General features: G+C 47.7%; 1 protein-coding gene across 3 annotated transcripts in view; it reads left to right on the top strand.

The window, feature by feature from the left end:
• The first annotated feature begins 440 nt into the window (after positions 1 to 440).
• ACSBG2 (acyl-CoA synthetase bubblegum family member 2) overlaps positions 441 to 14,510 on the top strand; it is a 57,491-nt gene continuing 43,421 nt past the window's right edge. For 2 of the 3 annotated variants that reach the window (XM_060275362.1, XM_035117923.2), the window contains exons 1-2: positions 441 to 589; positions 13,350 to 13,478. In XM_060275362.1, coding sequence (XP_060131345.1) covers positions 456 to 589; positions 13,350 to 13,478 — 263 coding nt within the window. In that variant the 5' untranslated portion in view covers positions 441 to 455. Of the gene's footprint in view, positions 590 to 3,220; positions 5,637 to 13,349; positions 13,479 to 14,510 lie in introns of those variants that run through there. The other variant, XM_035117922.2, reaches the window with a different exon arrangement.

The raw sequence follows: 14,510 nt of genomic DNA, 5'->3' as shown, positions 1-14,510 counted from the left end.
TCCGGGCGTTTTGTTAAAGAGTCTTGTAAGCCGCCTTGCTGACGAAAAGACCTCACAAAATAAACAACTTGTGGCATATAGGCTTGCAGCGACCACTACGCCAGGAGTTCCACGGGTCACTCGCCTTATACTTAAAACTGGTCTCTCGCCTCCGGTTAACATCTCCCGTAATTCCCCCGCCCACCTCCTCCAGGAGCCACAATCCAGAGACACGTGGCGGCGGGCTTCCCATTCATTCGCTGCCAGCCGCTGGCCCATTCATTCATTCATTCAACCAACCAACCAACCAACCAACTGGGGAGGTCAATGACCGAGGGTTACTCGGCAGCAATACATAAATACACGCGTACGCGTGCGCAGAAGGAGGGTGTGACAGCCGGCTGGTGAATGAAGCGTAAGCCTTTCGCCAGTTCCCAAGATGGCGCCGCCTGCCTCGCGCGCCCCTCCTCCAGCCAATGGCAAAGGCAGCGGCAGATGTGGAGCGGGCGGGGAAGGCCACGCCCTCCGTTTTACAGGCCACGCCTCCAGCCTTTAAATGGGACCGCGCACGCCGCTTGTTCTGCGGCAGAAGCTATTCTCAACAGGGCAGGTAAGAGAGGTGGGGTGATTTGGTTAATTTTTTGCGGGTGGGGGAGGTTTGTTGAGTGGAGTGCGTACTTTTTGGAGCTGGGGGCAATTTTGTGTGCTTCATTTGCCTCAGTGGGAGGGAGGTTGAAAACATAGACGAATTCAATTAATAATAATAAATTGAATGGCTGCAGTTCAATTTTATTGTACCTTCCCTGATACTTGAGGAAGCTGCCCTGGGATTTTATTGTAGGGAAAAGAAGGGTCGTCGTCCCCCCTCTCAACTTTTGGATAATTTTAAACCGGTTTTTAAATATTGGCGTATTAATATTAACCCGCCCTTGGACCTTAGGTGTGAAGCTATATGAGTATATGATATAAATGATAATATAGCTGCTTCTGGTAGTAAAAATTAAAGAGCGCGTTGCATTTAAATTGGGTGCGTGTGAGGCTTTCCAGAAGGCTTGGGTTGCCTGGGGGCTCTTCATTTTAAACTGGTTGGGGGGGGGGGCTGTGTACCGTGGTTTACAGCTACTTTTTTTCAAGAGCTCCAGGATTTTGGGGGTTAGGGTTGAGGAAACTGGCTCGCAGTGAGAAGAGGGAGGGGGCTGGTTGGTAGCAGAGGCTGCACCTGTTCCATAAAGTTCTCTAATAGAGAAAGCGAAAAAGGGGGGGGGGGTCCACAAAGGGGTGGGCTTTTGTGGTGGGTGGGGTGAGCTGAAGCTTTGTGAGAAATGGGTGGGAAGGGGGGGGGTTCGGTGGCTGGTGGCAGATGTTCAGCCCTATAAACATTTGTACCCTAAACGCTTAAAAGAAAAAGGAAAAACTGGAAATTGAACTGTAGCGGCTGCGGGACATTAAATAATGCCCTGAAATGAGTTCAGGCAGGTTTGCAGGAGTTCAGCAATGGTGGGAGCTTGCAGAGCTCTACCCCGCCCCCCTGCTAAACCTCCCAATTTTATCATCCCAATAACCCTGTGAGGTAGACTTAGACAGATGAAGGAGATTAGTTATCCCCTGAGCATTGTAGGAGGATGGCAGAACTGTGCTTTCCCCCCCCTCCCCAATGTTGTGGGACTTCAGTTCCCAGCAGCCAAAATGATCAATTGTCGAGGAACGATGGGCTTTATTGGGAACTGAATTGACTTTCCTTCTTTTCATATACAATTTTTGAATGCGGTTCTTTTCTGGGTTTTCTTCCCCATTGTACCTCCGTTTCATTTATTTTTCCTGTTTCTTTCTGCATTTTTATCTGTCACACTTACCATTTTTACTGTGTTCATATTTTCTGGGGGGGGGGTGAGAGAGAGCTATCGTTCAGCCACCTATGGAGGGTCCACAGGTTCCCACAACCCTCAGGCAGAGAGAGCAGGGTGCAAGTTGAAATTCTGGGCTCCCATTCTCTCGCCTTCCCCACCCACTGTCTCTTGCTACATGTGCATTTTGTAGGGAAGCCTGTGTGTCTTTATAGAACTACCTCTCCCGCAGAACAGGGTGCTCTTATCCTAAACCTCTGCTCCTCCTTTTAAAAAGAAGGCTGCTAAAAGACGAGCTAGCCTTCTTATTTTGAGAAAGGAGGTCACTTTTTGCAAAGCGTTTTTCATGCCCCGTTCCTCTGTGAGGTCATCCTTTTGGGGGGGTGTCAGATTTTGGGGCTGAGGTCTCCCTTCAGCCGAATCAGACAGGGTGTTTTGGGGGGAGGAACAGGGGCAGCCCAGAGTCGATGTACCACATTTTGAAACAATGCTTGCTAAAGAAGAGGTGTGCCATCCAGAATCTGAAATTTTACCTTTGCTTCAGCACATTTCCTGCGAGAGGTCAGGAAATGTTATTGTTTTTTTAACTTCGAAAGAGGTGTGTTTGTGTCTCTTCTGTGACTGCTGTTGCTGGCTTTAGTCTCCAAAGCAGAAGTTGCTGGTGTTGTTGCAAAAATACAGCTTGCGTTTTCTCTTCCTCTCTTGGGAACTGACACTCTTGCAGACAAAAATGCAGATCTAAGGAAGCCTTCCTTTTTTCGCATTTCATCTGCTAGTAGTTCCTTGTTACTCCTCGTTAGCATCATAAAAGGCTTGCCAGCGGCCCATGTACTCCAGCATTCTGTTCTCCCTATGGCCAAGTAGATGCTTGTGGAAAGATTGTTTTGATCAGTGGTGCTTCTCCAACATGGTCAACTCCAAATGAGGTCCAGAGCCAAGGGCCTTCTGGCAGTTCCCTTGCTGCGAGAAGCCAAGTTACAGGGGACCAGGCCTAGGGCCTTCTCGGTAGTGGCACCTGCCCTGTGGAACGCCCTCCCACCAGATGTCAAAGAGAAAAACAACTACCCGACATCTGAAGGCAGCCCTGTTTAGGGAAGCTTTTAATGTTTAATAGATTATTGTATTTTCACCTTGCCGACAAAGGTCCGTATAGTTACGGACTATTGGTTTTCCCAGTAGTGATGTATGGAAGTGAGAGCTGGACCATAAAGAAGGCTGATCGCCGAAAAATTGATGCTTTTCAATTATGGTGCTGGAGGAGACTCTTGAGAGTCCCATGGACTGCAAGAAGATCAAACCTATCCATTCTTAAGGAAATCAGCCCTGAGTACTCACTGGAAGGACAGATCGTGAAGCTGAGGCTCCAATACTTTGGCCACCTCATGAGAAGAGAAGACTCCCTGGAAAAGACCCTGATGTTGGGAAAGATGGAGGGCACTAGGAGAAGGGGACGACAGAGGACGAGATGGTTGGACAGTGTTCTTGAAGCTACGAACATGAGTTTGACCAAACTGCGGGAGGCAGTGGAAGACAGGAGTGCCTGTCGTGCTTTGGTCCATGGGGTCACGAAGAGTAGGACACGACTAAATGACTAAACAACAACAACAATATTCTGTTGGAAGCCGCCCAGAGTGGCGGGGTATAAATTTATTATTATTATTTTATTATCCTGGGGTCCCTTCCAGCTCTATAATTCTATGATTCCACTTGAAGGGCTGTAAATACCATGAAGATGGACCTAGCTTGTTTTCTGCAGCTCCAGAGGGTAGGACCTGAGCCAATTGCTCAGGATCCCAGCTAAACATGGGGAGTCGTATAATCATAGGCTTGTAGAGTTGGAAAAGTACCCTGAAGATCAGGAGGAAAGGCTAGAGCTGTTTGACAGCAAACTTCCTCGGAAGGTGGTGAGATCTCCTTCACTGGAGGTTTTTAGGTCAAGATTGTATTGGCACCTGCCAGGGATTGTGGAGATCTCTCCCTTGCAGGGGGTTTAGACTCGACAATCCTTGGGGGTCGCTTCCAGCCATACATTTCCATTAAAAAGCTTTATGGCAATTCCCTCCCCCCCCCCAGTTCACTGGAGTGGTAAACAAAGCAAGGCCAAAAATGTAACCAAGAAGATGGAGAGAAATCCCCCTGGGGAGCTCACTAGGATTCTCACCAGAATTCTGGTAACAATGCCATTTGCAGAGTTTTTCCCCAAGAGAGTATGTTATTTGTTAACATTCGATATCTCTTCAAACAGTTGAGTTTTATCGCCCTGCAATAATACCCCAGATCTGGATACAGACCCTCTTAAACTTGCTCTGACCCGTTAAAAAACGGGGGACGTAGGCGACAGCGTCATGCAATTATTCTGAGCTTCTACAGTTCAGAACAGTCCGCACTGACTGTGGCTCTTTTGGAGACTCAGGGCAGCTCTTTGCAAAATGTCCAAAATTCTCCATGCGCATTTTGCGACTGGCGTGGGTTCCAGTTGCGAACCATGTGGAGATCTCTAGATGCCAGGTTGGTAACTGACCTCTCCATCTGGCTGGTCCGTAGAAGAGCTTATTCATTGCGTTCATCTCCTGCCTTTTCCTCCAAGAAGCCCCTCCTCGGTTAATCCCTACAAAGACCCTGGCTGTGAGGAATGCGAAGAGGCTGCGACTGACTCCAAGGTCACCCAGTGAGCTTCATTATGGGGAGTGGGGATTCAAACCCTGATCTCCCAGGTCCTAGTCCAACGCTCTAACCACTACACCACCCTGCCCTCCTGCTATGTGGCATTTTCTATAAATCGAGTAGGCAAGTAAGTATGGGGAAAGCAAAAGGCCCCGTAGAGAAGGATCTTAAGTATTTCCCTGGAAACTTGAATTTGTTTGATGTTTCAATGTGTTGTAAGCCACTTGGAGATTTTTCTTCTTCTTTAAGATATAAAGCAATATAGAAATGAGATGAATAATAAGAAATTTTATTGTGGGGGGAAATGGCATCTAGGCATCCTGTTGCGGTGACCATAACCTAAGTTTAAGGTACCATTATCTTACTGAGTTTTTAACACTTATTTGTTGGCCTTGAGCAAGCTGTTTGGAACAATTGGAGGTTGCAGCGCTCTTGCTCCATGACAAAAGATCTGATGTTTTAACCTGTTTGAGAAGGGCAGCATGGGCTCTTGTGTTCCCTACGCTGCATTCCCCCCCCCCCCAACTGCAGGTGAAAACTCTCTTAAACACCCTAGTGACCAACCTCGGTTGTGTAAGCCATCTCTGTTGACAAATTGCAGCATTGTTTTCGAGTATTTGCATAAGGAAAGGGAAGTGCAGAAACTGGATCTACTTTCCCTCCTTCTAAAAAAGAAACTAGTAGCTCATTGGTCAAGCATCTACATTGGAAGATGAAAAAGTTGGCACCCATCCCCGGGGTCGGGCTGGCAAGGAGCAGTGTTAGAAACTCAGAAATATAGCTAATCTCCAACCTGGGTGGTGGTCGCCACAACGGACTGTCTACTCGCCCTTTCCACTCCCCGTGAAATTGGTTGTTTATTTTTGTGGGTGGGGTTTTTGCAATGGAGTTTATGATTGCTTATTATTTATTATTATTATTATTACTCTTCATTTCTACAGCGGTACCTCGGTTCTCGAACGCTGATGAACGTTTCGGAACCCGGAAGCAAATGCTTCCATTTTCGAACGCGCCTCGGAAGTCAAACTGCTTCCGCAAAGTGTTTTTCAATTTCCTCAATGGATTTTGCTGACCGCCCATTGCGCCTCGTTTTTTTTATATTTTGGAAGTCGAACAGTCTTCCGGGATGGATTACGTTCGAGAACCAAGGTACCACTGTGTTCCGCTTTCTGTTTTAAAGGGAAAATCTCAAGGCAGTTGACAACACGTTAAAACATGGCAATAAAACCTTTGCAGGACAAAACAAATTTGAGCCAGCCAGACGGAGATGTCTGTCGCGAGCCTGGCATCCAGAGATCTCCAGGGCTCCCCATTGGACCTGTGGCCGTTTGGTGCCTGCCTAATTTTGAACATTGCATTCTGCAAGTGTTTTGGGGGGGTTGTGGGGAAGGGGCGTAACTTGGCAACGGAGCACCTGCTTTGCTTGAAGGTTCCAGGTTTGATTCACTGCCGTAGGATTGGAAGGGACGCCCAGACTGAAGCGCTGCTGCCAGTCTGTGTGGACAGTATTGATCTAGATGGGCCTGGTGGTCTGATAGCATAAGGCAGCTCTGTCTGCCGTGGGGTGTGAAACCCACTTCTGTATAAGTCGAAGACTCAGAAACAGATGAGGTGGTCCAGCTCTTCCTGGGGTCTTCAGGCATGGCTGAGGACTCTCGCAATGGCCAGTTTCCTCTGCAAATTAAAATAAAATATCCCTTCCTTGACAGGACAAAAGGTTTCAGCTTTGCCTCCTCCAGTCCTGTTTAGATTCCTGCATTTATGAAGGAAGATTTATGGGGGCTCACAAACCACCAGGTGCTTACTTTGTGCATGCATAATTCTTTGACATCCGAGGCAAAACCACAGGGGGAATTGTCTGTTGGGAGTCACACGCCCCCAGGCAGCGCTAAGCATCTTGGGCCAATGGATTCTGGCTAAGGCAAAGATTCCTTGTGAACCCAGCCAAGCAGAATGTAAGAGGGGAAAGCAAGGGCCTCTGCCCCAAGGAGCATCCAATCTGCATTCCCTCCCTTGAGAGATGCATTGTATTATTTCTGTGTTTTATGGCACTTCCTTGGGCCGCTGTAGAATTTTCATTCATCTCCTTTGTATTCCTTCGAGGAGCTCAGGTGACTAGCATCGTCCGTCGCCTTCCTCCACCCATTTTGCCCCCTCAGCACAGCCTTGTGAGGTATTTAAGACTTGAGAGAAAAAGCAGCTAATTATTTAAAAGAAAGAAAGAAAGGCAGCCAGGATAACATTATCTGGTAGCCCATTATATGGTAGCATGCGCTTAATGTACGATTTCAGAGCTTTGATCTCTGCTGTGTCACTGGATTGCAACTAATTCCCTTGCCGCCGCGTTAGTCACTGAAAGGGAGAAGGAACATTCTGTTAGTTATTCCATGAAGTGGAGGATTATTGCTTCATTATGTTTTAATGTTGTGATCTCCAGATGAAAGGGTGGAATTTGAAGTTAATAAATAATAAAAATTGCTCGTAGCTTGGTGGCTACATCGATGGGTCTGTTCTGAGTCGGGCTTGGTTGAGTGCACCTGGAACCCTGGGACACAGCTGTCCCTATCTGCAACACCCAGGGGGTCACAAGTCTCCTCACCTTCAGCTTTTAAGGGGTTCAGGAAGCTTCCAGCATTCAGACGCTCCATACTGGCCCACCTGCTAGCTGTAGGTGACAAGAATTCCAGGCGGGCAAGCAGGCAGACAAAGCAAGGTTGCAGCCCTCATTGTTTGGAGAGGCAAACGGACATTTTATTTCCACAATTGTGTCGGTGCTGAGGTTTTTAGGCGTGCTTAAAATGTGGTTAAACCACTGAGCCTAGGGCTTGCCAATCAGAAGGTCGGCTGTTCGAATCCCTGTGGCGGGGTGAGCTCCCGTTGCTTGGTCCCAGCTCCTGCCAACCTAGCAGTTCGAAAGCACGTCAAAATGCAAGTACATAAATAGGAACCGCTACAGCGGGAAGGTAAACGGCGTTTCCGTGTGCTGCTCTGGTTCGCCAGAAGCAGCTCTGTCATGCTGGCCACATGACCTGGAAGCTATACGCCGGCTCCCTCGGCCAATAATGCGAGATGAGCGCGCAACCCCAGAGTCAGTCATGACTGGACCTAATGGTCAGGGGTCCCTTTACCTTTACCTTTAAAATGTGGAAATGCACCTGCTCAAAGTATATTTTCTTTTCATTGCGGCTGGCAAACTGGTTTTCTTCTCCCCCCCCTCCCCTTAACATATCTGGAACCCAGAAGCTCTGGGCAGCACAGGATGGGGAGAACGGAAGTCTTGGTGGTTTGGTTCACAGGGCAATTTAAAGCCCCTCTTGCCCCCGGAACCTGCCATTACCATTAAGTCAGAATAAAATGACTGCTGCATCACTGCTTGAGGGTGGCATTTGCAGAACAGAACTGGGGGGGGGGTGTTGGTGTGAAAAGGACACGTTCTATTCATTTAAGAACACGTTGATTTCCGGACCGCCCGTGGGCTGGATTTAGAAGGCGATTGGGCAGGATCCGGCCCCCGGGCCTTAGTTTGCCTACCATGGACTAGTCCAGGCATCCCCAAACTGCGGCCCTCCAGATGTTTTGGCCTACAACTCCCATCATCCCTAGCTAACAGGACCAGTGGTCGGGGGAAGATGGGAATTGTAGTCCAAAACACCTGGAGGTCCGAAGTTTGGGTATGCCTGGACTAGAGACCATATGAAAAAGGAACATGACATTTTAGCTGCACTTCATTTATTTTCAGCTTTGTATTCTGAGCTTCTGTGTTTCTAACGCTGCTTTCCCCTGCAAGGGGGGGGGGAATCTGTTCCGTATATGTGTTTTGGAAGGTGCTATTTTGCATGCATGCACCAAAAACAACTACTGTAGGGCAAAGTGCAAAAGTGAGTCAGATCTGCTGACTGTGGCTCAGGCGGGGCGTCACGGCTGCTGAGCTCACTGCTGCTTGTAGGTGAATGTGCTGTAGTAACCCCAGCTTGCTGCTGCTGCGTCTAGAGACCCGTCTTCACATGACGGGAGCTGGGATGATGCTTTGCAGCCCTCCCATTGGCTGAAACGGCTTGGATGATTTTGGCAGCCGAAGGGTGGCTGGAAGCGAGGAGGCAGCAGGTGCAGCAAAGTCTGCGTTGAGCAACTTGGTTCTCTTCTCTCTCTCTCTCTCTCTCTCTCTCTCTCTTTCCCATAGTGTCAGCTAGGAAGGAAGGAGAGAGAAACTCTATATACTGCAGTACAGTAAAGAGCTTTTGCATTTCCAGCTAGAACCTTCTCAATGGAAGGGGGGGTGGGGAGCTAATAAATCGTGGATAAGTGGCCAGCTCTTTTCTTCTTTTATATTTTTCAAATTACGTTTTCAACAAAAGTAACAAAAATAAAAATAAACAAAAACAACAAAGTATACCAAAAATATATCAAATGCATCAAATGGGATTCTCCCTCCCTTAAATTTTCTTTTCAGCTGCGTACCATTTCTACTCCAAATTATTTTTAACCTCAAGTTTCCTGTGCTGTCTCTAAAATTACAAGTGCTCTTAAAATCCTGCCAATGTATTAACCTGTTTACAGTGTGTCATGAAAAATCTACCCCAAAATGCGTTGCCTTTTAAGAAGGACAGACGCGGGTCGGAAGCTCCAAAATTTGCACTTAAGTTCAGCTCCGCCGGAAAATGGCAGAGACCACACGATGGTGTCAGGAAAAACAAACTGATCCTTTTATTACAGAAAGAAAGAACCACAGCTGTAGGGTCCCTGCCTCAAAGAATGTAGGAAGGAACCCTGGGAAATGGTGAAGCTCCCTCTTATACCCTCCTGTCCCCACGTGAAAGTCCCTGGACTGGGAGGGAGGGGAAAGACAAGGAAAATGGGTGCTGATGGGATTAGCTGGGTGTTGATAGGACTATTTCTTCATATGGTGAAATGTCAATTGTTCTCCTCCCGTTGTTGGTGGGTTTCCCTTTGTTTGATCAGTCTAGATGGGAGTTGAGGTGGGCCGTTCCTAGTGTTTTCCCCCAGGTCATGCAAGGATGAGGGATTATGTAAAAGGTGACACTTCTGGAGGTTTGAATAAACTGTCCCAGGTAATCCATCTTTGCCCATGTGTGTCTTTTGAATCAGGATGGCGATGGGGCAAGGTTCAGGTGGGCTGGGGTCATGCACGGGTTATGCAGCATTTCCTTTTACAGGAGACATATCTAATACAGAGAATTCTATGCAAAAGGTAGTAGTAGTCTTGATATATAAAGGTTCTAAGATATAAAACAGCAATTCTAATACAGAGAGATCCTAGCCTATATAAAGCAGCAATTCAAATACAGAGGCAGCGGATAGATTTCCTAGAAACGTTAAAAGGCACATAATGAGGGAAACGTGTAGAGGGTACATCAAGGGATACGCATAAGGATTTCATAATAAGAGGACATATAATAAAGGCAGGGTTCATGGTAAGAACATGTAATAAGGCTGCATTATTAACGTGAGTAGAAAGGTGTCGCTTTGGATTTGGGCGGTTTCCCCCCCCTCCTTCTCCTGGAGACATTGTTTCGGAGGCTGTTGCAAAACTATCCTTTGGCTGTCAGTGTTGCCTTTGGCTGTTGCAGTGTTGCAATGTTTACCCACACCTCATTGAGTCCTGTAAAAGGATTAGCAGGATGTCGGTGGCTTGAAATGTGAATCGTTGGGAGATGTTTGCATATGCTGTTCCTTAGGGCAGGGTTGCATCCGAGCAGGAGGGGTGCGGGTCTCTGGAGTGGAGCAGAGGTGAAGAAGGTGGCATTGCGAGGGATTCTGGGTAACTTGCAGCTGTCAGATTCGGTCACCCCTCTCTGTTCATTAGTAATGGTGTCCTGCAACACCCCCCCCACCCAATATGATTTTATAACAAGTGCATAATAAACATTTCCCCTTTAAAAATAATAATAAATTTGTCATCTTGGTTTCTGAGCTTTCCACAGTTAGTTTCTGCCATTTCTGCATAGTCCATTAACTGGTCAGCTCTTTATCTGCATTGCTGAAGCAAGACAAAAACATGGGCCAAGTTGCAGCGCGTTGCAGAGTGGAGTGACGCCCTGTCCCAGGTTACTCCTTTCCAGCTCCCTTGAATAGGCCAGTTGCATTCTGTGGCCACAAAGCACAAGCGGTCCCTTTATTGGGGGGCTTCCACACGCGTAATGTTTCTGTTTCTTCTTCTAAAGATGTGTTTGTACTTCTGCGAGCCTTGGGAGTTTCCCAAAGTCTGCTGATGAGAAAGGGAGCGTTGCCAATATTTGGTTAGCTGCACACGCAGCCTGTGTCTCAGAAGTAGGGGAATTGAGAGGTTTCCTGGTAGGCTGGGGGGGGAAGTGGGGCAGAGAGCAGGGCCGGATTCAGGGTTGATGAGGCCCTAAGCTACTGAAGGTAATGGGGCCCTTTATATGTCCAGCTGTCCTTTGTCAGCAACAAATCGTCGCTGTTTTTTGTGTTGAATATATGCAGTATGGTCATTTATGGACCTCATAGGTATCTCAAGCCATTTGCACATAACAAAATATGTATTTTACAAAGACTCATAATCTAGTCTCTAGAAACTGGCTATAACATGAAAAAGTAATAGGTGTAAATATATGATGCAAACTACTAATTATGAATAGCAGAATGTAGGCACCCTATACAGTGGTACCTCTACTTACGAATGTTTTTGTACTTACGAATGGAGCTCTGTCCGCCATCTTGGATGCGGTTTAGATAGGATTTTTTCTACTTACGAATTTTTAGATAGGGTTACTTCTACTTACGAATTTTTTCTCCCAATGCATTCCTATGGGATTCGACTTACAATTTTTTTCGACTTACAAATGTGTGCTCGGAACGCATTAAATTCGTAAGTAGAGGTACCATTGTATATGGAATTGAGCAAACCGGTGATATTTTAGGGAGCAGGCTAGCAGGCGGGGCCCATGACTTACACCATAGGAGCCTACACAACACAAAACACTGTTGCTGGATGTAGGTTTTATCTTACTGTTTTTTATCTTATATTTTGGAAATGTACATCCAGTTTTTCCCCCTTTAAATTTTGTGGGGGCCCCAGAGCTATAGCTTGTTTAGCTTATACGTAAATCTGGCACTGGGCGGTGGAAGTTGTTAAAATTTTGATGTAGCTTATACAGTTCATACGTCTGCTGCATGTTGCGTCTTTTCAGGGTTACGGACGCGCCGAACCTGGAAGTCCTGGAATGGGTTACTTCCGGGTTCGGTGTGTCCGTAACCTGCACACAAGTGCTGCATTGCGTCACGCGCGTGTGCGCAGATGCGGCGCTTCATGTTGCGAATGGGCCGCCAGAACGGATCCCGTTCGCAACATGAGGTACCACTGTATAGTGCCATCCATGTGAGATCAGTGGCCCACTTGGGCTAGCACCCTGTGCCAACCAGATGCCCCTGCCAGCGAGCAAGGATCTGAGGACGGCAGCAGCAACTGTCCCTAGCAACTATTATTATTAAAGTTCTTAGTATATTGCCCAAGACAACCCAAAGCAAATTACAACCGGGGGGGGGGGACCCACCCACCACATAGATATATTAAAACCAGGGGGGAGGGCGGGGGAAATACTAAAATCACCCCACCTATTTTTATTTTATTAAAAGTTTTCAATAATAATAATTTTATTATAATAGATACTTACACCCTGCCCATCTGGCTGGGTTTTCCCAGCCACTCTGGGCGGCTCCCAACAGAATATTAATAATGATGATGATAAAGCGATAAAACATGAAACATTAAAACCTTCCCTAAACAGGGCTGCCTTCAGATGTATTCTAAAAATCTGAGAGTTGTTGATTTCCTTGATATCTGACGGGAGGGTGTTCCACAGGGCAGGCGCCACCACCAAGAAGGCCCTCTGCCTGGTTCCCTGTAACCTCACTTCTCGCAGGGAGGGAACTGCCAGAAGGCCCTCGGAGCTGGACCTCAGTGTCCGGGCAGAATGATGGGGGTGGAGTTACCAGGTCTCCTAAACCTCCCACCCACTTTCAAAAGCGGTGTTAGAAACTCGGATATATAAATTGCAGGACTGGAGTGCTTTTCCTGCTGTCAAGCTGGGTCCAACGGCATTCTAACCGAAGCAAAAACTGTTGGAATTGAAGGACCTAGTGTCCTTTTTCATTTTAGCAGGCTAGAGTTCGACTCGCGCGTGGGTGCGATCTTTCCTTTCCAAAGCTACGGTTCACTGTGACGGGGGGGGGGGGGGCTTTTGCGCTGGGTTTGTGTGGATTGCAAAGTCTTAAAACGGAACTGTGTTTTGACTTGGGTCCCTGCACTTCCGTGTGTTTTGGGTCCTGACAGGTGTAGGTCGTCTCCCCCCTAGCAAACCGCCTCTTGCCAAAACTCTAGAAGTGCTCCTTAATTTTCAACCAGACAAGTGAGTAGATTAAGAGGAACAGGACTGCTGAAACTGCACATCTTCACAGACGTAGGTTTCCTGTGACTGCTGTGTGAACTCTTGTTTGTTCTTGGGTATGTGTGTCTCTTTTTTTTTTGCTCAGACCTGATATGCAAAGAGAGCTATATTTGTATGGATTTTTGCGTCATGTTCCACCCAGAAAGTGTCTCAGTCACAACTAAATTTCCCATGAACAGGACAGAGGAGGTTCTCTGCTGTTGCAGCTCTCTTTGCATAAATGGAAATTGCTTCCATTGAATGCTGAGCTGGAAGATGGAATTAGTTGGGGGGGGGGGTGTGCAGTTCTGCATCCATAAAAGCTGGGGGGAGAATGGAGGACGGTCGGCCAAGGCAGGAAATGCACGTGAAGCCAGTTACTGCCCTCTTTTTGGTGGGGCACCATTCCAGTTCCACAAGAGTCCTCCTTAATCTAAATGGGTGACTTTCCTTCCAGGGAGGTGCTGAGCGAGATGGCAACTCAAGTGGCGGTCGCGAACGCCTCTCTTGGGGTCTCCATGCAGTCTCCTGTCCAACAGCCCTGCAAAGTGTCCATCAATGATGTCTTTGTGGCCACTTCACCCAGGTTGGTTAAACCATTCTCTCTCTCATACGTGTCTGTACATGGAAGTTTTTTTTTGTTTTTTGTTTAGTTTTATATACCCGGAGGTCTCGGGGCGGTTCACAGAAAAGATCACAACATATATAATTGGAATGAAAACAACAACCCAATAGGATGTCAGTCAGATCAACCCAAAGCCTTGGTTAAAAAGGAACGTTTTTGCCTGGAGCCTAAAGGTGTGTGTGAGGGGGAAAGAGTACAGAACCCCCCCCCATCCTGAGGAGTAGTTCCTCCACCAGCAGCGGAGCCAGCGGGGAGGGGGAAGAGTCCAGTGGGGAAGGAGGAAGTAGGGAACAGGGCTCTGGCAGGATAGCAGAGCCGCTGCTACACGTGGGAGAGGAAGAGAGAGCGGGGGGAAAGGGGGAGAAGGAAAACATGGAAAGGAGACCCTGTTTCCCTCCGGTTCCGGAATTACGCAGGAGGAAACGTGGAAGGAGATTTGGGGTGCCCAGACTCTTATGTTGGAATAAAACGCGGGAAGTGCCATTCCAGGGTTCTGGGTCAGACTGAGAACATGTACCCTGTACAGCTCTAGCACTGTAAATAGCCTGCACACAATAAAAGCATGAAAAGGCAACGGTCTGGAGAGTCATTACTTTAGAGTAGTCGCAGCGCACCATCTGTGACAGTGTGTAATGAAGGTGTCAGGCAAACCTCCCCTGGGGAGAGCATTCCACAGATGGGGAGCTACTGCAGAAAAGGCCCCGTTCTCATGTTGCCACCCTCCGGACCGGACCTCTTGAGGAGGAGGCACACGAAGAAGGGCCTCGGAAGATGATCTCAGGGTCCGGGTAGGTTCATATGGAAAGAGGCGGTCCTTGAGGTATTGCAGTCCTGAGCCATTTAAGGCTTTATAAGTCAAAACCAGCACTTTGAATTGGGCCCGGAAACTCATTGGTAGGCAGTGCAGCCAGACCAGGATCAGTGCAATATGCTCAAACTGCCTTGCCCCAGTGAGCAACCTGGCCGCTGAATTCTGCACCGGCTGAAGTTTCC

Source organism: Zootoca vivipara, chromosome 6 (assembly GCF_963506605.1).
Source record: "Zootoca vivipara chromosome 6, rZooViv1.1, whole genome shotgun sequence".
Lineage (NCBI taxonomy): Eukaryota > Metazoa > Chordata > Lepidosauria > Squamata > Lacertidae > Zootoca > Zootoca vivipara.
This window is presented reverse-complemented; position numbering and strand designations above follow the sequence as displayed.